This window comes from Macrotis lagotis, chromosome 6, assembly GCF_037893015.1.
Source record: "Macrotis lagotis isolate mMagLag1 chromosome 6, bilby.v1.9.chrom.fasta, whole genome shotgun sequence".
Taxonomy (NCBI): Eukaryota; Metazoa; Chordata; class Mammalia; order Peramelemorphia; family Peramelidae; genus Macrotis; species Macrotis lagotis.
The window spans coordinates 133,595,481-133,620,809 of NC_133663.1; the positions used below are offsets into that span (position 1 = coordinate 133,595,481).

General features: G+C 32.0%; 1 protein-coding gene across 2 annotated transcripts in view; it reads left to right on the plus strand.

The window, feature by feature from the left end:
* The window catches only part of NDFIP2 (Nedd4 family interacting protein 2), a 98,097-nt gene extending 73,643 nt beyond the window's left edge, over positions 1-24,454 (plus strand). The window contains exons 5-8 of one of the 2 annotated variants that reach the window (XM_074191879.1): positions 15,630-15,754; positions 18,675-18,741; positions 21,478-21,600; positions 22,828-24,454. In XM_074191879.1, coding sequence (XP_074047980.1) covers positions 15,630-15,754; positions 18,675-18,741; positions 21,478-21,581 — 296 coding nt within the window. In that variant the 3' untranslated portion in view covers positions 21,582-21,600; positions 22,828-24,454. The remainder of the gene's footprint in view (positions 1-15,629; positions 15,755-18,674; positions 18,742-21,477; positions 21,601-22,827) is intronic. The other variant, XM_074191878.1, reaches the window with a different exon arrangement.
* Positions 24,455-25,329: the final 875 nt, after the last annotated feature.

Consider the following 25,329-nt stretch of genomic DNA (forward strand, 5'->3'; position numbering starts at 1 on the left):
GTGGGAAAAACAGCAGTTCCTGCCTTCAAGGTAGCTTACCCTTCAGTGGGGGCGGGGGGAAGATAACACATTAAGAAAGTTTTTCCTTAATTCTAGGGGTGATGGTTTCAAAACCAAGCAATATAGCTTGGAAATGGGCTTGGATTGGGCTTCTGATCTCTTTTTTTTCCCCTCTCAATTAATACTTTATTTTTCCTATTGCATGTTATAAATTTTTTCAGTATTCATCTACATGCATATACATATTTTAAGTTACATAATTTCTTTCCACCCTCCCTTCCCACCCCTCTCAATGGCAGTCTCATGAGCATTGTACATATTCATTTGTGTTTAATATGTTTATAGATGTCATTCCCTGACTAATTTAATGTGGAATTAGGACTAAGGGAGAAGAAAGATAGGAAAGAAAAACAAAAGAGAAATTCTTAACAAGTGAACATAGTGTTCATTCAGATTCTATAGGATTTGCTTTGTTTTGTTTTGTTTTTCTTACTCTGGATGTGGATAGCATTGTCTATAAGCGGTCTTCTAGGTTTGTCATGGCTCTCTGAACTGCTGGGTAGAACTGTATCCATCAAGGTTATCGACTCACAATGTTGTTAATGTGTACAGTGTTCTCTTGGTTCTGCTCCCTTAGCTCAGTATCAGTTAATGTAATTCTTTTCCATGCTTCTCTAGAACCTGACCTTTCATGGTTTGTTATAGATCAATAGTACTCCCTAACATTCATATACTATAACTTGTTCAGCCATTCCCCAATTGATGGGTATCCCTCAGTTTCCAATTCTTTGCCACTACAAAAAGAGCTGCTATGACTATTTTGTAACATGTGGGACTTTTCCCATTTTTTATGATTTCTTCTGGATAAGTCTAGTTTTGGTATTGCTAGGTCAAAGGGTATGACTAGGTATAGTTCCATATTGCTCTCCGGAAGGGTTGGATCAGTTCACAACTCCATCAACAATGCATTAATGCCCCAATCCTCCCACAAACTCTCCAGCATTGATCATTTTACCTTTTTTGTCATCTTAACCAATCTGATAGGTGTGAGGTGGTACTTCATAGTTATTTTAGTTTGCATTTCTCCAATCAGTAATGATTTGTAGCATTTTTTATATTATTATATATAACTTTAATTTCTTCATTTGAAAACTCTACTCATATCCTTTGACCATTTATCAGTTGGGGACTACTGAACTCTCTTTAAATGGGAGCTTTGACCATGGTGTTAAATTCAAATGGAAATAGATCCCCACAGCTGCAGATTGATGTAGAAAATCACAAATTATCATAATAAATGATTTATTGTATTTTTATTTATTTTGTTGAACATTTCTCAGTTACATTTTAAGCTGATTTCTGCTTCACTGGGAGTTTTGCTGAGTTTGACATCTCTGCTTTACAACATAAACTTCTATGTTGTTGTTAAACTAATGGGTTATAAGTATTTCAAATCTGAATATTAATTTGATGCTTAACTCCAGCTACCTCTTTAATGGACACTTGGAAGCTGAACAGTTCCATTCTTGAATATTTCTGCAATTCTACTGATTTCCCATTTCACTCTCCACATTAATAAATATTTTCCGCTTTTCAAGTTCTAATTTATACCTGTCTCTTCCCATTTTTAACAGATGACTATTTTCATAAGTAAACTTTGTCTTCAAACATCAAAGATACAAACTTACTAAATATTTGAATTGAATAGAGATGAGAATCAAATCACCTTAGATTTGAAATATAAGTGGTGCTGTTTTGTTTAAATTACTTTATTTCTTAGAATATCTGAGTGATTTTATAAGTTTAGGGAAGTCCTGAAGTGGAAATTCTGTCTACCAATACAAATTGGTAATTTTCCATAAGTTACAGTATTCAAGATTGCCTGGAGAATTGAAAGGTTAATAACTAGTATTTATCAGAGATAAGGAATTAATTCAGGTCTTCCTGACTCTGAGCTAGTATGCTCTAGTGTAAATTGCCTGTACTAAAACTGCCTATTATGATCTCTGATGTATGTAGGAATTCTCAATTTAATTTTTGATTTGCAATATTTAATTCAATGGACATAGAAATTATACCTTTTCATTTTAAATGTATATATACACACATTTAATAATAATAATAAATATATATTTCATATACATTTCTATTACATTTAATTTACTTAAATTCTCAAAGTGATGAAAAAATTTGAAGTTTGATTTAATTCAGCTTATTACTCTGCTCCTCTTCCCCAATTCTGAGAGTCAGTAACACTGATCTTCTTGCTATTTTTTGAACAAGATACCCCATCTCCCAAATCTGGACTTTTTTTTTTATTAAATGTTCCTTTTGCCTGGAATTCTTTCCCTCTTTATCTCTGTCTCCTAACTTTCCTGGTTTTCTTCAAGTCTCAGCCAAAATCCTACCTTCTACAAAAAGCCTTTACCAAACCCCCTTAATTTTAGTAAATGACGAAATAAGATTAATGGAAACTAGAATTTAGTACTAAGGTTTAGAGGTATTGTCACCAAATAATAATTTACTTTATTGTTAACAAATAATATTTAAATTATTATACTGCCTATTATCCAAAGGAAGTTAATTATATAAAAACAATAACAAATTAATAGAAGATAAAGAAATAAATGTGAGAGATTTTTATGAAAGTAAAATTGATAGGTCTTGGCAACAGATTGGATATGGGGGATGAGAGTGGAGTAAAAGAGCGAGGAGTTGAGAATGACATTTAGGCTTTGAACATAGTGAGCCTGGGTGGATGGAGATGCCATTGATAGTAAAACAGGGAAATTTGAAAGGAAGAGAGGATTAGGAGGAGAGGATTAATCTGTTCTTAAGAAAATACACTAATTGGGGCGGCTAGGTGCCATAGTGGATAAATCACCGGCCCTGGAGTCAGGAGTACCTGGGTTCAAATCCGGTCTCAGACACTTAATAATTACCTAGCTATGTGGCCTTGGGCAAGCCACTTAACCCTGTTTGCCTTGCAAAAATAAAAAGAAAATATGCTATTTAGAAAAGTGATTTGTGCTGTAGAAGAGAATGTATTGTCTTCAATCTGAAACATACAAAATCCCCTAATATTCCACATAAGTTTACCAATACAAAGCAATAGGTTGTAGCCATCATGAAAAATAACCTTTAAATAAGAAATAAAAAATTGACTCATGTACTTTTGTGTAACACTGAAATTCTACAAAGGATTATTAGATTTAAAGCTTACAAATTCATGTGATATAACAACTTAAAAGATTTATAATAGACTTAGCAAAAAAAAGCATATAGTTATGTATAAATATTTTTAATTAGTTGGAAAGAATCAAACTTTAGTACTAAATTCTAGTTCCTATTTATCTTCTAATTTCATCATTTTCTTGGGATAAATTAATCCTGTATTTTTATAATTTTTCTTTTTTTAACTTATGCTCATCACTTAAGTATTTCAATAATTTTTAAGAAAAAGGCAATCTGATCATTGTATTGATCTTAGTAACTAATAAGTTTATTAACAATAAAATTTTCTGGCCTGAAATTATTTTACTAAACAAATCTAAGATTGGTATTTTAGAACCGAGGATAGATATCCTATCAACACTGACCATTAAATATACATATCCTCAATTCCTTCTCTTTTCCTATCTGATTTATATTTTCTAGGGACTTAAATTTATCTAAGTTTTCATTAGATATAGGTGTATTGTGATCCTTAGCTACCATCTAGTGGCAAATGTATAAATTGCAATTTGAGCCGTGCCGTCCAAGCCATCTAGTGGTCTTTTCTGTATTTGACATTTATATCTATTATCTACAGACTAATGATCTACAAAACAGGTTTTATTTAATGTAATTTGAAACATTTGTATTTTAAATTCTTGCTATTATGTTTTATGAGGATGCCAGTGTCACTGAATCTAAGAGTACATGGGGCAGCAGGGATATCAGGTATAAAAAAGACTGGAAGAAATAGGGAGGAACCAGGTCATGACAGGCTTTGAATGCTAAACAGGGGATTTTATATTTGTTCCTGGAAGTAATAGGGTGCCACTGGAGCTTATTGAGTATTTAATGAATTGATAAGACTTTAGTAAAGATCACTTTGACAGCTGAGTGGAGTTTGAATTGAAGTAAGAAGCTAAAGACAAGGAGCTGTTCCATAGAAGATAAAGAAATAAATGTGAGAGATTTTTATGAAAGTAAAATTGATAGGTCTTGGCAACAGATTGGATATGGGGGATGAGAGTGGAGTAAAAGAGCGAGGAGTTGAGAATGACATTTAGGCTTTGAACATAGTGAGCCTGGGTGGATGGAGGTGCCATTGATAGTAAAACAGGGAAATTTGAAAGGAAGAGAGGATTAGGGAGAAAGATAATGAGTTGCATTTTGGAAATGCTAAGTTTATTATTAGACATCTAGTTTGAGATGTCTGAAAGTGGTCAGAAATGTGAGACAGGAGATCAGCAGAGAATAGGGCAAATCAGTTAATTGAATCCATAAGAGCCCCTGAAATCACCAAATATAACAGTATACAGGGAGAAGAGGGAAAAAAAAATCCAGTTGAGAGCCATACCTAACAAGACATAGATGAAGGTCAATCAGAAAAGAACCAGGAGAGAGTAGTGTTTGGAAAACCCAAAAAGAAGAGAATTATCAAGTGACCTTTTTATATTTTTTTCAGTAAAGAGTTATCAACTAAAAATTGATTGACACTGTCAAAAGTTAAGAAAATGATGAGGATTGAGAAAAGTCTTTTGGGTATGTTTATTAGGAGTATTAGTAACTTTGGAGAGAACAGTTTAATTAGAACAATGAAGTTGGAAACCAGATAATAGAGAGTTAAATAAAAGGAGAGGAAGTAGAGAATTGACAGAGAGACTGACAATAAGTGAAAAAATGAGGATGGTAGAAGATGCAGTCTGTTGGAGAAGACAGAATGGAATGGGATCACTTGTGCCTGGCCAGAAGTTAGCTTTGGCAGGAGAAAAAACTACCTCTAAATGTGGAGTGGAGTGAAGACAGTCAATGGCAGAAAGTACTAGGTGATATGAGATGAGAAGGAAGGGAGAGGAAGGAGCTGCTTGGGGAATAGCCTTAGTTTTTTTTCAGTATAATTTGAGACAAAGTTCTTAACTAAGAGGTTGAAGGGAATAGAAACTATGGGAAGTTTGAGCAGGAATAATAAGGTTTGGAAGGACTCTTGTGATAAATGGGATAGTGAATTAATGATGAAGATATAAAAGGACAGTTTTTCAGAAATAAGGTCCAATTTAAATTTTGTAACAAATTTGTAGTGAACCCACTTAGCATGACTTTGTTATTTTCTTTGTCTTTGTTCAGCAACACTTGTGTATTGGTGTGATGGAAATAACCAAGGCTGAAATTTGGCAGGGCAAAATCAGGTACAGGTAGAGTTGAACTGTTTTAGCAAGGGATCACTTTAAGGAAGAGAATATAGCCAATGCAGGAGTGATGGGCCTGGGAGAAAACTGAGGGGTGGAGGATCAGAAGTTACTATGGATGAAGAGCAAAATTAGGGCATGAAAGTTGAAGGAGAGGTAGCTATTCTATTGTCTTACTGCCTGATTTTCCCATCCTAAACTTTTATAGTTCCTCAGGCCAATAATTTTGTGGCACTTTACGAAATTGTGTTGTTTCAAAATGTTACTTAAAATAATGGCTATCATGTTAAATTCTATTAAATTTCATAACTTTTATATAGGATTGTATATAGGATTAACTGAAACATATTTCTTATTGAATTATAGATACTAGTTTTTCATACTTATACATAAAACAATTATTTTTGAATGGGATGAGGGCCAGTCTGAATTAGTTGGGAGTTTATTATAGTACGTATCCAAAGTAGGATTCTATTAGTGCTTCAAGTATACATACATACATATATATATATTAATGTAGTTAGGTTAGGAAATTATTTGCTAGTAAAAATTCCTGGGGGGGGTGTCTACTTTTTGAAGATTAAAATAATTTGTAGTCATATGTAAATGCGGCTTCTAAAGTGTTTTTTATTTATTTACTTAAATATATAGCTTAAATATGCATGAATTTAAATATATAGATTAAATAACTTAAAATCTTTTTTTAAATTACTGTTTAGCAATAATGTGGTATAATGTGGAATTAAGCATCTGTTTATCTTTGGTTAAATAATTAGTAATTTCAAATTAGTAAGTTCAGAATTAATGACATTTTATTATGTTGTAGAAAAGGTCTTGAATTTGTATTTTTGAAGTAGTTTCAGAAAGTATCTTTTAACTGATCATTTAAAGGGGTTCTGTCATTTTGAAGTTCTGGTGTTCAGTAGTCAAAATAAGTGATTTCACTAACAATTAGAGCTTCCTCAATGTCGTCTAACTCACTAGTGAGTGAATTTTCTGTCATTAAAATATTAAAATAGCACCTGAAGATCCCAAGAGATGATTAGTGGATGCTATGCTGAAGAATAATAAAAGTTTAGGACAGGAAATCATTTGTGACATATTCTCATAGAGCTGTTTATGGTTCTAAAAGGCAAAAAGACTTCTCTGTGGTCATAAATATAGCAGGTGTTGGGGTAGAACTGAATCCAAAGCTAACCCTGTATCCACAGTGCCGAAGTATCAAGGTGATCTTGAATTGTTTCTTATCATTGGGAAATAGAATTATGATTTCCAAGGCATTATTAACATTTTATTGCTTAAAAAAAATAGAAAATGTAGTGTAAAAGAAACCAAATTGATAAATTTGCATTATATAGTTAGGAGAAAAGAAACAAATGTTGAATTATCTTAATTATCTTAGATTTCAATTTGATTTGACATGAACATTAAATGCTCAAAACCACAGCAGTGGTTTCTTAAAATACATGTTTAAGAAAAAATATATTACAACATCAAGCACATATGTTCATGCACACTCGCACAAGTAGCTGTCTTGCATGTGTGTGTGTGTGTGTGTGTGTGTGTGTGTGTGAGAGAGAGAGAGAGAGAGAGAGATAACTAGGCATCATAGTGATAGAACACTAGGTCTTCTTCAAATCTTCATCAGACACTTCATCGATATGTGACCCTAGGCAAGTCACTTAACTACCTCAGATTCTGCATTTATAAAATGAGCTGAAAAGGAAATGGAAAGCCCACTCCAATATCTTTGCCAAGAAAATCCCAAATGAGGTAATAGTCACAACTGAAAAATGATTAAACAACATATTGTTAAATTCTTTCCATGAATTTGCTGTGTAATCTTGTGTGATTCTGAATGGACTATTATTGTACATTGATTCTTTCTAGTTAACTTGGATCATTTTTTCTTTGACTTGGCAGCTGTGGAGTTCAGCAGTAAAATTTCTGGGTGTATTGTTAATTATTATTATTATTATTATTATTATTATTATTATTATTATTTTGTTCTTCGGTGCATTTTCTTATTGTTCTTGAAATAATTTTAGAGAAAGTTGTTCAGCTTGAAACATTACTTTCACCAAATTTACTGCCCTGTGGTAGAATTTATAAAGAACTCCTTCAAAAATAATCATGAACACATAGGGTAAACTTCAACTCCTAAAGAACTGCTGAGGAAACTTACTTATCCAGAATGCCCAGTTACTGTTAATTCTTAAGCTCACACACACTTTTGTGTGCAAGTCACTCTAACAACCTAGAATAGGAGGAGCCTGGAATTAAAGTAGTGGACTGAAGCATTCATATATTATTTCACAAAATACTGAACTGTATCAGTCCATGTCTGTATCAGTTCTATGTCACAAGCTATTTGCTGGTCATTTCAAGCTGAAAGACCCATAATCTCAAACTCAATATGTCAAATACATTACTTTTCTAAACTTATTTATTTCTATCAAGGACACCAGCAACCTTTCGGTCACCAGCTTTGTAATGCTTGATTTATCATTTTTATCCTGTAGATTGATGGCCAGATTTTGTTGTTTCTACCTCTGTGACATCTCTTGGGTATAGCCCCTTCTTTTCATTCATCTAATGACTATCTCTTGTCTTATATGTGGTGAATAAATAAAAAATTATTGAAAATTATTAATGCAGAAGAGGTCATGCTTATTTTTCATTGAAGTAATCATTTCCCCTTAATTTTTATATCCTGCCTGAATGTTGTGTTACCACCAACATTTCTTTTTTTTAGAAAGATTTTATTTATTTTGAGTTTTACAATTCCCCCCCATTCTTGCTTCCCTCCCCCCACCCCACCCCCTACAGAAGGCATTCTATTAGTCTTTACATTGTTTCCAGTGGTATACATTGATCTCAGTTGAATGTGATGAGAGAGAAATCATATCCTTAAGGAAGAACAATAAAGTATGAGATAGTAAAATTACATAATAAGATAAACAGGTTTTTTCCTAATTTGGTCTTTGTTCAAAATCTATAATTCTTTCTCTGGATACAGATGATATTCTCCATTGCAGATAGCTCAAAATTGTCTCTTGTTGTTGCATTGATGGAATAAGCAAGTCCATCAAGGTGTTGATCATCACCCTCATGTTGCTGTGTACAATGTTTTTCTGGTTCTGCTCATCTCGCCCAGCATCAGTTCATGCTTATCCTTCCAGGTTTCCCTGAATTCCCATCCCTTCTGGTTTCTAATAGAACAATAGTGTTCCATGACACACATATGCCTTAGTTTGTTAAACCATTCCCCAATTAAAGGACATTCATTTAATTTCCAATTCTTTGCCATCACAAACAGGGCTGCTATAAATATTTTTGTACAAGTGATGTTTTTACCCTTTTTCTTCAACCCTTCAGGGTATAGACCCAGTAGTGGTATTGCTGGATCAAAGGGTATGCACATTTTTGTTGCCCTTTGGGCATAATTCCAAAATTGCTCTCCAGAAAGGTTGGATGAGTTCACAGCTCCACCAACAATGTATTAGTGTCCCAGTAACTCTAATATCTTGGGCACAGAAAAACTCATTATACTTCAGCTGAAAAGTTTAATTTGTAGAAGCTAACTTTAAAACATTTGGTTTCATAGATGGAAGAAGGTGAATTTTTTTATTTTTTGTTCTTTAACTTAAAAAGAAATAAATTATTCTTTATCTTTGGGAACCTGGAGTCAAAACTTCTATATCTATTCTTTGCCAAATTCAAATTTGGATTATTTTATTTGAGAAATATTTTTTCTTTTACATTTGGTATATATACAATTCTAGTCAGTTTTGTGTGGTAAAGCCATTATGTGAACTGATGACCATTTGTGTATCATTATTTAATTTTAGATTTAAAGTTGATTTGCAGAGGAATTGTGAATGGAATTTTCCTGATTTTAAAGCATTGCAACTTTTTACTAATTTCTTTTCAGTATTTGAGGGAACAGACATGCATTTGCTTTCACAAAATAACTTGGACAAAAATAATAAGAATTTCATTCTATTTAGTGTCACAAATTTGCTATTCCTACCTGTAAGTAGAAATCATGATTAAATTATAAATCCCAAGGCACCACAGTAAGAGCTATTTGAACCTTGAGTTATCCTTTGTTACCACTTCATTTTCATTTCACAGTCTAGAACATGTTGTGTACATCCTTGTAACATGTAATTCCTTATTGCTACTTTGTTCTGTTTTTCAACAATCTACATTGCCATTTTTAATCTTTGATCAATCAATCAATTAACTAGCACTTATTATGTGTCTAATATATTCCAAATACTATTCTAAGTGCTAAGGATTCAAAGAAAGTTAAAAAAAATCCCAATGGGGGCAGCTAGGTGGTACAGTAGATAGAGCACCAACCCTGTAGTCAGGAAGACCTGAGTTCAAATTTAGCCTGAGACACATAATTGCTTAGTTGTATGACCTTGGGCAAGTCATTCTTAACCCCATTGACTTAAATAAATAAAAATTTTTAAAAATCCCATCAGTTCCTGATCCCAAAGAACTCACAAAATGAGAGAGAGAGAGAGAGAGAGAGAGAGAGATTTTATCTCCCTACTTATTTATCATGATAAATTAAAGGCAGAATCAATCAGAGGGAAGGCATTAAACTTAAAGACTAGAAAAAGATTTCTATAGAAGATGGAATTTTAGCTGAGATTTGAAGGAAACCAAGAAAGCCAGAGACATTCATGGAGAGGGAGAGAGCTCCTAACATAGAAAATGCCTGGCCTGGGGGAGCAGAGAAACAGCAAAGAGGTCAGTGTCACTGAACTGCAGAGGATGTGGCCTGGGATAAGAAGATTGGAAAGTTATGAAAAGTCTTAGGATTTTATATTGGATCTTTTTCTAGTCACTTGAGTTTATTGAACAGGGGGTTAGTACTTTACTATAACCCATGTCACATTGATTTCAAGGATAGAATCTTTATCTTGTCTTATTTCTCTTCCTGTTTACATAATGCATTGTAAAAATAAAATAAATTCAATAATAGTTCAAGTATGGAGTTTATCCACCTGTTATGAGTAATCCCTGGATATTTCACAAGTCATTGAAGCCACTTGAGGGGGATCCTGCAGAGTCTACCTGTACAGGAAGCTTGCTGCAGACCCATAGGTCAGGGGTCCATCAGCAGACATCGAAGTGGAGCAATTCCTACTTCCATTGAGACTAGGGATACCTCTTTATACTGCTAGCACTGTAGATGATTCCTGATGGTGCTTCACAAAGCAGCCTTCATCAGTAGTTACACACTAATTGTTCATGTCTCAATTGGATGGAACTAAATTGGGACTTTAATTGGGACAGTTGGAATTTAGCTTCTTTAAAGAAACAATATTTTAAATTCTATATTGATGCCATAATTTCTTCATGGAATACTTCTCAGTTTTTCTAGTTTTGATGTTTACTTTATAATCATAATTCTGAAAGTTTTTTGTGTCATAGGCCCTTGGGTATCTTAGTGAAATCTGAGAACCCCTTTCAGAATCTTGTTTTTAAATAACTGAAGAAAATGCTAAGTTTCAGTTAGAAATTGGTGAAAATAAAGATTTTTTTTCCCTATCCAAGTTCATAGATCTCCCAAAATAATGATGATAATATATATTTATATAGCATTAATATATACATGGCTACATAAATCCTAGTAGCTAACATTTATATATCATCTGATATTTTCCAGGAACTTAGCACTTAGCACACTAAGTGCTTTACCGGTTATTCTCTTCATTTTATGGAGGCAAACAGAAGTTAAATAATTTGCCCAGGGTCACACAGTGAAGCGTCTGAGGCCAGATTTAAATTCAGGTCTGAAAATTTAACCAATATATGTAGAAAAAAGCTTTATATTATTTGTGTGTTGTTCTCTACCCACTTGTATCCAGAGCATTCAGTTTTTTGTAATACTTTCTATTTACATTTTATATTCACTGTCTTTATTTCCCTCCCTAGTTCTGCACATGTTACTTCAGTATATTTGTTTTTCTGTCTTACTCCATATTCATCATATTTATTGTTTCTTACAGCAAAGTAGTATTATGGTACATTTATGTACCATATGTACCATATATGTACCATATGTACATTTATGTACCATAATTTGTTTTAGTTACGCCTTCATGCAGGGCATTGACTTTTATTTCTAGGTCTTTGCTACCACAAAAAGCCCTGCTGTGAATATTTTGGTTTTTTTGGTAATTGATCTGAGGACATAATGTTTAGTTGATATTTTTCATAATTCCAAATCATTTCAAGGGTGATCGGGCTACTCCACAGGTGCATCCACAGAGCACTTAATGTGACCATATTTTAAAAACTCAATTCCAATATTGCCTATTTCTGTCTTTCAGTATTTTGACATTTTTGGGTGAGTCAGTTTAAACCTCAGGGTTGTTTTGATTTGCATTTCTTTTATTAGTGATTTGACTCATTCTCCCCCATCCTTGTTTAGAGCTGACATTGGGCGTCTTGTGCTCAGTAGGAGTTTGACAGTGAGACAGGTTGACAGAAGCTTTCTTTTAGCACTTACTGCACCAAGCCCTGTGCTTGGTACTTCACAAACTTTTATCTCATCATGTCCTCTGGACATCCTGGGAGAATTGGGGAAACTGAGGCAGACAAGAGGTTAGGCGACTTGCCCATGGCCCCACAGCTGCTGCAGCTAGGTTTAGAATTGAGAAAGAAGTCTGTGGCTTCCTTTAGTGGACTTGATTGTGCTGGGCTCTCTCTCTCTCTCTCTTCCTTCTCCCTATTGATGTTCAGCGGCTTTGGGGGGAAGATAGAAGAGGGTGTCTAAATCTAATTTTTGCTAACCTGCTTAAACACTTTCCTGACAATTCTTGTCAAATAGGGAGTTAGTTGCTATTTGGGAGATTATTGAATTGACTTAGTGAGTTCAACTGTTTCTTCTTCTTTGTGTAGGCTGTCCACTGATCAGTTTTTTTTAAGGATAGAGATAAACTGGAACTATAATTTCATTGTTATGTGTAGGGAACTGCAGGCAGGAAATTCCCTTTACCAATGCAAGTCATTATTTCTTGACAATTTATAGTTGTACAGAGTTGGCTAGAGCCTTGAAAGATTTTAATGACTTCTCCAGTCTCAGATTTAGAGTCAGAAATAACCCTGATCTTCTTGAATTCAAGACTAGGTTTTGTAAACATGATACCCTTCTAGTTTTTAGCCAGCACCAAATAATTTTAATGATTATTGATTTACAGTAGAATTTGAGGTCTAGAAGTGCCATGCTTCATACATAACTTCTTTCAGGATTTTTGGTTTTCAAAGCCCTTCATAACCTCACCTCCTCCTACCCTTCCAGTCTTCTTACATCTTACTCCTCAACACTCACTCTGATTCAATGCAGTAACCTCCTAGCTATTCCAGGAACAGGACTCTATATATCTAGGCTTCAGAGGCACTCTCTGACTGGTCTTCATGTTAGGAATGGCCTCCTTGTTTTGCTCCAACTTCTTATCTCTCTCATTTCCTTTAAGACTCAATTAAAATGTTACTTTCTCCAGAAAGCCTTGTCACAATGGACAAAGTGGCACAACAGACAGAACACTGGCCTTGGAGTCAGGAAGATGTGAGTTTGAATCCAACCTGAGACCTTGACATTTACAAGCTGAGTGATCTTGGGCAAGTCACTTTAACCCTGATTGCCTTGCATCCAGATGACTCTGGAGGAGAAAGTGACACTGGTGACTTAGCACAGCCCCTCTCACTCAAATACAATTCTTGTGCCTGAGGTGGGCATCACCTTCCCCCCAAGTCTTGGTCTTTTTCGAGAATGAAGGACAAACATCATCATCATCATTTATCCTGTATATTGTAAACTTTGTATATATTTGCAAGTGGTCCATTAGCTCTTTTTCTGTTTCCATTGCTTAGCGGTACTATATACTAATACTATACCTGATAGATAATACACACTTAAATGTTTACTGATTGATTTCTCTTTGATATTCTACATTTGTTGTTCCTCTTGTCTTGTTCTATAAAGGATTCCTTTGTATCTTGTGGTATTGACTTTTTTGAGCAGTAGGATTCAGGTACTCTGCATCTCTAACAAGCACCTAGGACAATGCTGGTAGAAGCAAAGTAAGTGCTTAATTGATGAATTGAAGAAAATTAGTATAGTTCAAGTGAACACTTAAGTGTCTACTGTTTACAAGACACTTGACACTATAAATGTCAATATGACATGATTCTGTTAGTAAAAAGTTCTGTTTTAAAGGAGAAACGAGATATAACTATTACAAATTACTTGCATAGGAGAAATTCAAAGTTCTGTGACTTGAGAAGGGAAGAGATTTCAGAAATAAGGAACATTAACAAATTTTGATTTAATCTTTGCTAAGTGGAGTGTTTGTGATTAACTATTTGTAATTCTTTTTCATAAGGTGTTTTTGCGTATTGATTGAATTGATCCTATTTTGATGGAAAATAGCTTCTGGGCTTGGAAAGTATTTTGTCTTTTATTCAAAGTATGCAGATGGTAATAATATGTAAAATTTCACATAGTTTCTACAGAATGAGACAAAAAAAATCACACACTAAATAAAAACATTTGGTCACAAATTTGTTCTGCTGGCTCACCAACTAGTTCAACATTTCCCAGGCTGGTTCCATGTAATGAAAATAGGGAAGTGCTATGGGAAAAAAAAATTAGTGATATTGTCTCACTATCCCAGTATGAAATCACAGACTTTGGTATATTAATTTATAAAGTTAAGTGTATATATATATATATATATATATAATATTGGTTAATTGAATAATTTTTTAGTTTGAAAGTAGCACTATTATTCTAACTTTAACATTCTTTACTTTATCTTGAGGTTATCCCATGACAATGTATTTTGAACTCAAAAGATGTTCTTTGTCTAAAATACTTTGGTAAATATACCAATTTGTTGACTTATGCATATTAAAATTAAGTTCTAAGTTAGTATATAGGACAGCACTAGAATTACCTCCATCTCAGACCCTCTGCTTGCAAGACTGGCTACCAAAACCTTTTTGTTTTTCTTATGTGTGATTTTTATCTCAAGAAGACAACTCAGGAGCCATTTCTAGCACTAGCTAACTTGTGTTGTTTATGAGATAAATCACGAAAAGGGATTTAACTTGAGACTAAATCTTTAAAGCCAAAGGATATTTCAGAGAAAAACCAGAATCTAGTCCAGAACAATTTTATTGGAGGATTGTACTTAGTAGAGAAAACCAGAAAGGCATGTATATGGAAATTTCTAAAAGTTTTTTTAAATTTATTTTAAGTTTAAACCCTATGTTACAGTTTTATTTACATTTATAAATTCTTGGAGTTTGCAGAATTCTGTTTTGAAACTATTAGATGATCAAAATAGAAAAAAATTCTGCTCTCCATGTTTTTTTCCAATCCTGGTTTTTTCCCATTCCTCCCTCCCTCCCTCCCTCCCTCCCATTTCTTCCTCTCTCTCCATTTCTCCTTCCTTCCACTCTCTCCCTCTTTCTATTTCCTTCCCTCTATTTCTCTTTCTCCCTCCTTCTCTCTCCACTCCCCTCCTTCCCTCCCCTTTCTCCTTCCCCCTCCACTCCCCTCCCCTCCCCTTTCTCCTTCCCCCCTCCCCTCCCCTCCCCTCCCCTCCCCTCCCCTCCCCTCCCCTTTCTCTTTCTAGCCCACATTCAAGTCTGATCTTCCTTTGCTCAATGGATATATTTTATCTAATTTCATTTAAATAGTTTAAAATATATTAATTTAGGTCTACCAGTTCAGAATTCCTGATAATTCCTTCAGAATTGGCCCTTAGTTTTACCTTTGTATTATTAATGAAGATTTATTAAGTTGATAAATAGTGTAATCAAATTGTGTCATGTTTAATCTACTTAAGAGAACAACCTATTAATTAGTTTATGGTTAATATAGTAATTACAAAAGATCCTCATTCATACAACAAATCAAATTTGGAATGTTCTCTCCTTGGCAACACTTTGTTTTCTGTTTCAATTTTATTTTTAAAAACCAAAATGATAGGTTTAAGACTTACAGTGTTTACATATTTGTCTATATGATTGCATGAATTCTTGAATTGAAATCTTTCTGATTTTTTTGGGGGGGGGTATGATTTCCCCAGCAAACAGATTTCATGAATTTAAATTAAGATTATTTTATTAATGTGAGATGATCCTGATAAACATGTTTATTTGGTTTGCTTTAAGAGGGATGATTTCTCTTTCCTGTAGTGGCTTTTATTTTCAACTGGATTGGATTTTGTTTATCCTTCTGTATAACTAATACCATTGCTGGAAGGTATGGTGCCATCTGTGGATTTGGCCTTTCACTGATCAAATGGATCCTCATTGTTCGGGTAAGTTTTTAATGGAAAATATATTAGTAAAAATGGGGAAATGATTCATTGCTTGGTCATTTTATTAATATATTCAATACTTGTTTTGGCTTTATCCTTGATCTTTCTAAGTTCTTATAGAATCACTAATATATAGGAAATTTTGTGGTTTGGTGAAATAAAAGCATAGAAAGGTCATCCATTATTACATACAAAATATTACTTCAAAAATTTGTATTTTCCCCCCTTCCTTGTTAATTTTCGAGGTTTGTTTTTTTTTTTGGGGGGGGGGTTTCCAAAGGGTTTGATGTGGTGAAATAGTATGGTCAGATCTGAATTTGAGTCTTGTCTCATCCTTAGGCCAACTCAATTAAGCTAACTCTTTGAACCTTAGTTTCCTTATCTATAAAATATGGTAATCGGATATTCGTGTTAATTACTTCTTAGAGATGTTTGTTGTGAGGATAATTTGATAGACTGTATGTAAAAATTTTGTAAACTATGAAGTGGTATAAATGTCAGCTATTTTCCTCATATAGTTAAGATGAAAGTATTTTGTTAATTATAAAGAATTATATAAATGTGATATTATTTAAATTTTCTTTGAACTAAAAACTTCAAAGATTGAGAATAAACACTACTTTGAAAGTTTTATAAAACTGAACATTTTACTTTGTGGGAAATTCAGCTTTCATAAAATATTATGTAAGTTCCTTCAAACCTTTTACTAAATTATGTAACTTAAAGATGAAGACTTGAACTGTTTTAGGAAATCAAAAAATCTAATCTCATTATTTGGTTCAAGAAAGCCATTAAGAAAGATTTTTGAAAATCCTTTGTTCTACAAATTATTAGTCTTCACAACGCCTAATTTCTTAGTGATGTTATATTTTTGACCAATAGCATTGACTTTAAAAAAATAGAGTAAGTTTCTGTGACTGCTGTTAACATTTTTTTGGAGTCTAAATTTTCTTAACCATTGCTGTATTAATGACCATGACTAGTTAGTTTCATACATATATAAAGCAGATTATTCTGAAGATGATTAAATTTGTTTAAAAAAATCTATTATTCTCCTAATAAACTCATGTAGGTCAGTTCTTTTACATTGTTGTTGCCTAATATTGTCTATTTGTTTTCTACTTTTTTTTGAGATTAAATGGTAATTGTATTTCTCAAAGTTTTAAAAAGGGCAACTTTTTTTCGATGGATTCTGACTCTGTTCTTAATCTCTCTTCTTATGACATCCTTCACTAGTTAACATATAATTACCTAAATGTGCTTCATTTTTTCTTTTTTTCCTCTTTGTTGATATTTTCTTTTTCTTTAACTTTCTATAGCTTCAAAAACATGTTTGAGTTATGAGTTGCCTGATTAGAATTGCCTGCAATCTGTTGTTGTTTAAAATTTTTTTCTCCCTTAACACTAACAATATACCTACTTACAAGCATACTTATAAGGAGAAACATGGTTAAAAAAACTTTCTTTTAATTTGGAAAGGAAGAACATGAAAATATAAGATTTCTATTTTTTTCTTAGTACACTTCAAAATTTGTTATTTCTTTGAAATTTAGCTCAAGATTAGTTTTCTTTTAAAGCACTAACCTAAAAACTTGGAGGTAAAATAGCTCATTTATCAATTGGATAACTCCTTAATATTTTAGAAATTTTTAAAAATGTAATCAAGATTATGGTCCTACCTTTAACCTTCCCAATGGTGATATCTTTTGTAGTTTGTTAACATATTCAGTATTTCTAAAATTATATTTTAAGACTTTATGAAAATAGCACTAAACAGTTAAAATAATTGCTTTTAAAGTTGGAGACATTCTTTTAATGAATGAAATGGAGGACTTCTATTCTGTATATAAAACTTTTTAATTGAACATAATTTATTTTGGAGTCCAATAAGAATATATTGAATATAAAAATGCTTCTAGAACTGCTCGTCATTAATCATCATCTTAAAGCAATAGTACTGAAAGGCCATTAGATATAATCAAACTTCTTCTAAATTTTTTATTTATTATACTTGAATATGAATATTTTTAGCAGTTTAGCAAAAAGCTTAAAGTGTTAGAAAGAGGAATACAAAGTAAGTATCTGAAATAAGATCTGTAGACATTTGATTAGATTAGATTTTTTTTTTAAACCAGTGAAGCATGTAGTCTGGAGTCTGGTCAAGGAAAAGATACCTGTCTCCAATAGCATCACACCCTGCCCTCCAGCTGCCTGTTCATATTCCCACATCACAGAGAATATAAAACTGTCTACCGTGGTCACTAACAGGAACAGTTGAAATGCCACTTCAAGGTTCATTTAGCTGCGCTCAGCTCACTGCTGGGAACTGAATGCTGGAGCATCTAGTTTGAAAATGAAAAGACTTTAATGAGTTGGGGGTCTTTATGTGACTAGTATTCTTGGCAGCGATTAACAGTAGGGGGTGTACAGAAGGTCAAAAGCTCTTCTTTTGAGGGGTCACCAGAACATCCCCATCTGATAAGATTAAACTAATGTGGCTTTTGGTGTTAATATCTAAAGCAGCGGGTTGCTGTAGTGTTTGGAATAGTAGTTGTGGCTTTGAGAGAACTGACATTGACTCTTTAATGGAAAAAAGGTTTGGTTCGGATATAGCATTTTCTTACTTATAAACACATAGAAATTGCTTTTATATTCTAAAACATAAAAAATTAGACTTCCATTGAATAAAAGATAATTTTCAAATTACTGTAGATTATATATAATTGTATCACATACATATATGTGGTATAAAATCTATAAGAAATTTTTTTCCTATCTCTATTTTCCCTTTTTGGTTTTATGAATTAAATAATAAAAGATTATTTGCATGAATAAACTTTCCTCATAATGTTTTCTTATTTGGCGCTAACTTATTTTCATATTCAAGTATGATTTAATTCTATTCATGTTCTTTTCATAGTTTTCTGATTTTTTTACTGGATACGTCAATGGACAGTACTGGCTTTGGTGGATATTTCTTGTCCTTGGTAAGTTGACTCTTAAGACATTTAAATGATATCCCAATATAATTTTGTGTAATTTTTTTATGTTAACTCATTAGGATATTATATTGCTATTTCTCTTAAATAAAGAAGTTTAACTTATAATCAAAATGATTTTGTATTTCCTTCCTATTAAGTACCAATATCACCAGTACAGAGTTTTAAGTTTATGAAAACTTTAAAGTCTTCTTGCATTCACCAATCATTATAGTAGAGTAATTGTCTGGATTAAATTGGAAAGCTATATAATTTATGGAATCATCAAAAGACTGAATGATAACTTAGCACCATATAACTTATTAGAAATTCTACTAAAATTTAACCCCCAAAAGATACTAATCTTTAACACTCTTGTCTTGTATTAAAGCAGTCTTTAAATTAGAGGAAGTTAAGGGGGGGTGAGGGTTGGATGACCAATTTTGGATGTTATATCTGTTCTCTTGTTTTTGAATTATGGAAACATCCTTTTTGCCTTTGAAATGCATACTGCATTAATCATTACTCAGTCAGGCATAGGGAGAGACTTCATGCCTGCTGATCATAGTGTTTCCGTTCAGTTGTCTCCTTAAAAAATCTGTCTTTTCATTCATACTAAGGAGCTTTATGGATTTTCAATTTTTGCTCCATGGTTCTCTATGAATTAAAGGAACAGGACATTAAAATTAAACTCTTTGAGGGGATATATTTTTACTTCTGTATTTGTGGTGCACAATGTTAAAAAGAAAACCATTTTTTCTTCCTTTATCCCACATTAACTAGTATTTGACATCCCTAGAATTTTAACAGAAAATGGTGTTGGCAGTTCAGTAGGTGGCACTCTTCTCTTTGTGTACTTATGTAATCACCAGTGATAGATCTTTAGGATCATATGAAACACAGGTTCTTCATAGTTATGTTTAGTAAAGATTAATTGTTTAATTTTTAAAAATTGTAATAGGGACATCAGATATTGTCATGCCAACTTTGTATTCAGAGATTTTTCTCTAATTAAAATTTCCATGCCCTTGAATAGCTAGACAAAGGAAATATGGAATTTTTGCTAAATATTTGAACCTAGTAAATTACTGCTTTTGATTATATATAGATATATCTATAATCTCTCTCTCTATATATATCTATAATCTCTCTATATATATATCTGTACAATATGAGGGTTAGAAAAATTTTAGGGGAACATTGAAAGACTAGAATGGAGAACATAGTGCTGTAAGGAGAATAGCATTCCAAATGAGATTTATAATCTCTTATATAAATGTAGATCTTAAAAACTACTGTGACTTTTCACCCATGATGAAATTATATTTCAAAGATGTGACCTAAGTTTGGAATGTAGGGGGAAAAGTAGCAGCTAGTCACTGCTGAATAGTGATCATCTATAGAGTTGCTTTTTAGAATAAAGACTTGTTTAGCCTTAGAGAGGGAATAAATTGAGTAGTATCTGAATACAATTTTAGTGTTGAGGCCAGGACAAATATAAGATAATAGATGGGACACATTTTGTTTTTCTATATTGGCTTTGTCATTGTTTCTTTTTTTCTTTATCCTGTGGTTATATCTGCACCCTTGTTTTTTTTATCTTAAGTGAATTGTTAATACAAATGGACTCTGAGGTACCCCTTTGATTTTTGGCTTGCCACTTCTTTTGACTCTTTACCCCACTACTTTCCTACCTTTCTGTGGTTAAAAATTTACCTGTTGTAAATGGAGAATTGCATGTTTAAAAAAGTTTAATTCTATTAATATTAGTCTTACTTTTAGACTTAACTTAGCATCTTTCATCTGATAATTTGATCTGTAAGCACTTTTCCAGCATCATCTTTTATTTTATCATCAGAGTACATATTCTATATTGAGAAAGTATATTTTATATAGAGAGAAAAACTGATAAATGAACTGTTTAAATTTCCTTAACAAGTCATAAAGGCCTTAAATTTATTAAGTGCCCTATATAATTTTTACATGCTCTTCCTTTTTAGCTATTCACAAATTAGTCTTCTGTATATTGTTTCTAGATACTATATTGTTTAAATACTGATCACTGACTGAGCAATAATTTAAATGTGCAATTATGCATGCATAGACAAATACACATATAGTAAGAAAAGAGTAGTACATGCTACCATTAGCTACATATCTTGATTATATCTCTTTCCTGAATATTTTGAATAAGTATAATTCACCTTATTCTATTGAATATTCCTATGAAATGAGATCATTTTAATTGAATAATTTAAAGTACATTAGGGAATTTAGCTGTTGAAGAAATCTTGTAACAAAACTGCCTATAAAAGCAAATAATCTTAAATTTGTTTTTTGTGCAAATCTGAAATTTCTTTTTCTGTAAATCATGGATTTAAGTCAGTGTATAAGCACGTGCATAACATTGATATATTTCTTGTTTTTACTAAACTTTTGGAACTCTTTATCATTGAGGTAGTTTGATTGTTATAGAACAGTGGTTTATTACTGTATAAGTTAAACATAAAACTTAAAATTTTTATCCTTTAATTTTTAATATGTGAACTTAGAATGAGAATAAAGTTTATTAGGTATTCATCATGAAATAAACATAGTAATAATATTTAATTTTGTAAATGAAGTTCTCAGATTAACTCCTAGATAATATAAGATTTCAAGATGTATTTTATCTTTAAATGCTTTTTTTTGTCTATTAAATATGTACTATGTCTCAGATATAAATGATGTTATCTTACCTTGCAGGTCTCCTCCTTTTCTTCAGAGGATTTGTCAATTATCTTAAAGTCAGAAACATGTCTGAAAGCATGGCAGCTGCTCACAGAACAAGATTTTTCTTCTTATATTAGTGGTAAGGAAAAGTTATCAGTGAGTATATTTGTTTATTTTATTGAATTCATTAGTATACTTACTGACATTTAATACTTAAGTTAAATAGAGGAATAGCTCTTTACATGTTAGATAATTTTGGTACTTTTACTATCTAAATAATATAAGCTTTTCATTTTTCATTTTATAGCTTAAAGATTTCATACTTGCTCAAAAACTTTATAGATTTTATCGATATTAACTATCATAACCACACTTTCTTATCTACTCTCATTGGTAAGGAATGTGATATAATCAGAAGCATAGGTTGAAGTCTGAAAAGCTATGACAAAATTTTTACTACAAAAGGAATGTATAGTTTACCTAAAATTCATATCTATACAAGCATCTAGTATGAAAACATATCTGCAGTTGGAAAATAAAATTGTCATGTACTGATTTTAAACAGCCTGGATGAAGGAAGAAAAATTAAAGGAATAGAAATTCTTTTGCTTACAAAAAGTAAATCGGATGAAGGTTATAACTTTTCTCTTTGTGACTCTGAATAAACCTTAAAAATATTTACTGGGTCTATTTGAAATTTAGAAATACTTCTTTTCTAAGGTATATGAAGTAGGAAAAAGAGAACATAGTTACCTCTTTAAATAAGAATAGAAATAAATGCAAGCAGTTTTAGAAATACTGTCATCATTCTGTGGTTAAATTACCTTGAAGTATGACTTATCATGGTGTCATTAGCTTCTTGATATTAGTTACTAGTTTGTCTATAAGAATATATAATTTACCTTTAATACATTATATTTTAGATTTCCTTTCTCCTAAAGAGAAACATAGGCAATATTTTTAGAAAAGTACCAGCAATGAATTTTAGCTGACAATTACAACTTTCTCTAAGTCATTTCACAGTCTTGGGGTTGGGAGGAAGGAATATGAAGGTTTAGTTTAAATGCTTGAAAAAAATTGCAAGGATTGGCACCATCATTTAATTCACTAGTGTTAAGGATTAAAAATAATTGGTAAAGAAGATGGCAACTTCTGAAATGATATTTGAGGGTTTTTTGCCAATGGGATTATTCTATGTAAATTTTTGGCTATGAAAAATATATGTCATTCTTATCACTAAAGGTCCCCAATTATTCTGATATTCTTTTATATCTTTTTTAGTTTTTAGGGCAAATAGCTTTTTAAAAAATGTATTGCTATGATAAATTAGCTCATTAATGCAATTTAATACATTTAAAGAATAATCCTCTTTTTTCCTCCTAGACTGCATCAACCAGACATTCCTTTCCTATACCAATGTGAAATTTCCAGATGATCTGTATGCCTCCAACTATTAGGATAGAAGACTACTAACAATGGAATACCAATTAGTGAAGAAAATAAATTGAATGACAGGGTGGTTTATACTTAAATACCATTTCTGTTCATTCTGTTAAATATTTGTTACTTTTGTTTTTTGCACATTTGCATATGTTTCATTTAAAAGGAAAGAATTCATATAAAAAAACAATTCACATAATTGAATAAAGATAAGGTGCAGTTAGACTTGGTTAATCAGTGTTCAAGAACCTGTAAGACTTGAGTGATAAGCTCTCTTATAACATGTATGTACCACTGATAAGTTGATCTGAAGTTTAGTTTCATAAAAAATTAAATTTACTAAACAATTCAGATTAGGTAGGTCAGATTCTTAATTAGTTTTATGGACAATAGATTCATCTAGTGATTATTCACATAGAATATCCTTTGTTATAAAGTTTGCCAGAACTTGCAAAACTGGCTATTAGTGGAGTTTTCAAGTTTTGACAAAGGGTATTACTTCATCTATCAAAACTCTTTTGCTCTGTAAATAACCATGCATTAATTTCTTTTCAGATTACTTTCTTAGGGATTATGTCCAAATCTTTTCCTAGTCATTTAAAATGGTTTACGTTTAATAAATATGGAACATATGTCATTCTATAGACAAATTTACACTTAGATATAGACATTTTGGGTGTTGATGACATAGATTGTTTTGGAAGAAAATTTCAGAGGAGAGTAAATGTACCAAATGACTGCTTGGACAAATTTTCTTTCAAGTTTCAATAGTAAATAAAGGAGAAGGTTGGTTTGTAGTGTGATCCATATTATTCAAACAACAGATTATCTTAGATCTTGTTACCACATCTGTTTTTTAAATTCATTTTTTGAAAATTATTTTTGAATTATATCAGTCTCATTTTGAGGTAATCCTTTTAAAAAAGGAACTATCTTGGTAGATGTAGTAGATGTCTTTTAAATAAATAATATACTTTTTTTTCTTTTAGGTGTTTATTAAATCTCAGCTAACAAATAAAGATCTGCACTATAAATAGCTTCTTACTTCATAGTAATGCTGTTAAGTGTTGAGAAAATCATCTCTTGCATCTAGATGTGTATGAGAATTAACAATGAGCTTTGTGCCACAGTTTAAGAATATACCCTTTTAGCCATTATCAACAACTGGAATCCAGATTGCAGTCATAAGTTAATATATTTTGCACCTTTCAAAAACATTTCTCATCAGTTTTTATTTTTTAAATTATAATTTTACTTTTTTGATGAAAATGGTGGATGGAGTCTGTGTCAAATTCTCAAAAATAATTTTAACTTTATATGTGTATGGGACATAAAAATGGCAAATATTGATCATTTCATTTATTATACTCTGAAGGCTACTAAAAAGTAAATAAAACTATTTAGAATGACATGTTCTCTACTTTATGAAATACAATTGTGTTTTGCATCTTTTGAATTTCATCTATACACCTTTGTTTTTTTCTGTTGTCTTTATGAATGGCAAATAAAAACACATAGTTTTGTTTTGCTAATTGAGACTCCTTTTTTTGGCTTCCTCATGTTCTTTTGTTTCCGTCTGCATTCCCTAAATCTGATAAATTAGGTAGAAATTTTGGTAATTAAAACATAAATTTAATTATAAACTCAAACATCTTATGGATTTTTTTCCTCTTTTATTATTCAGAATTTCTTTTCAAGACTTGATTCCTTATATGCATATCATTAAAAATTTGTGTAGTAATATGATTAAGATTATTCTTTGCTTTCAAGCAGCAATTTTATCAAAATATTGTCTTCCAATTCAAATTTTTGTTTACCCACAGTCTGTTTTCTGAAGGTGGATATATATCATTTTATGCCCCAAATCACACATTACCTCTTTGTTTAATTCTGTTGTGCTAAAACTGTATGAAGATAAAGTTTGCACATCATACAAGTCTCTTTAGTTTGTACAGTATTGTGGTAGCCTGAAATCTCATCATCAGAAACCAGAGAATTGGGACATCGTTTTCAAAGACATTGCGATTTCTTCCAGATGTATCAAATGCTGCATACTTCCCTTGCTATTTCCTGTGAGCTTGGAAAGAGGAACAGCTGCCTCTGTTTTAGAGACACCTGACTAGCTATGACTTCTGCCTTAAAACCTGGAAACCAAAAATCATGTTAGGTTAGAATAAAATTAAGTGAAATGATTTTTGAGTGAATGCATACTAGAAATTTAGTTAAAATTTTCTTAAAACTGTTTCCATATTTTGGCATAAAGCATATAAGCACATAACAGTATTTTATGTACTATGCTTAAATCTTATCTCACTAAAAAAAGAACATGGTATAGTGAAAGTGCTGTTTTTAGAACTAGGAGAATCTTGCTTCTTACCCTCAATCCCTACATGGCCTTAAGCAAGGCACGTGGCATATTTGGGCTTCAGTTTACTCTTTTATAAA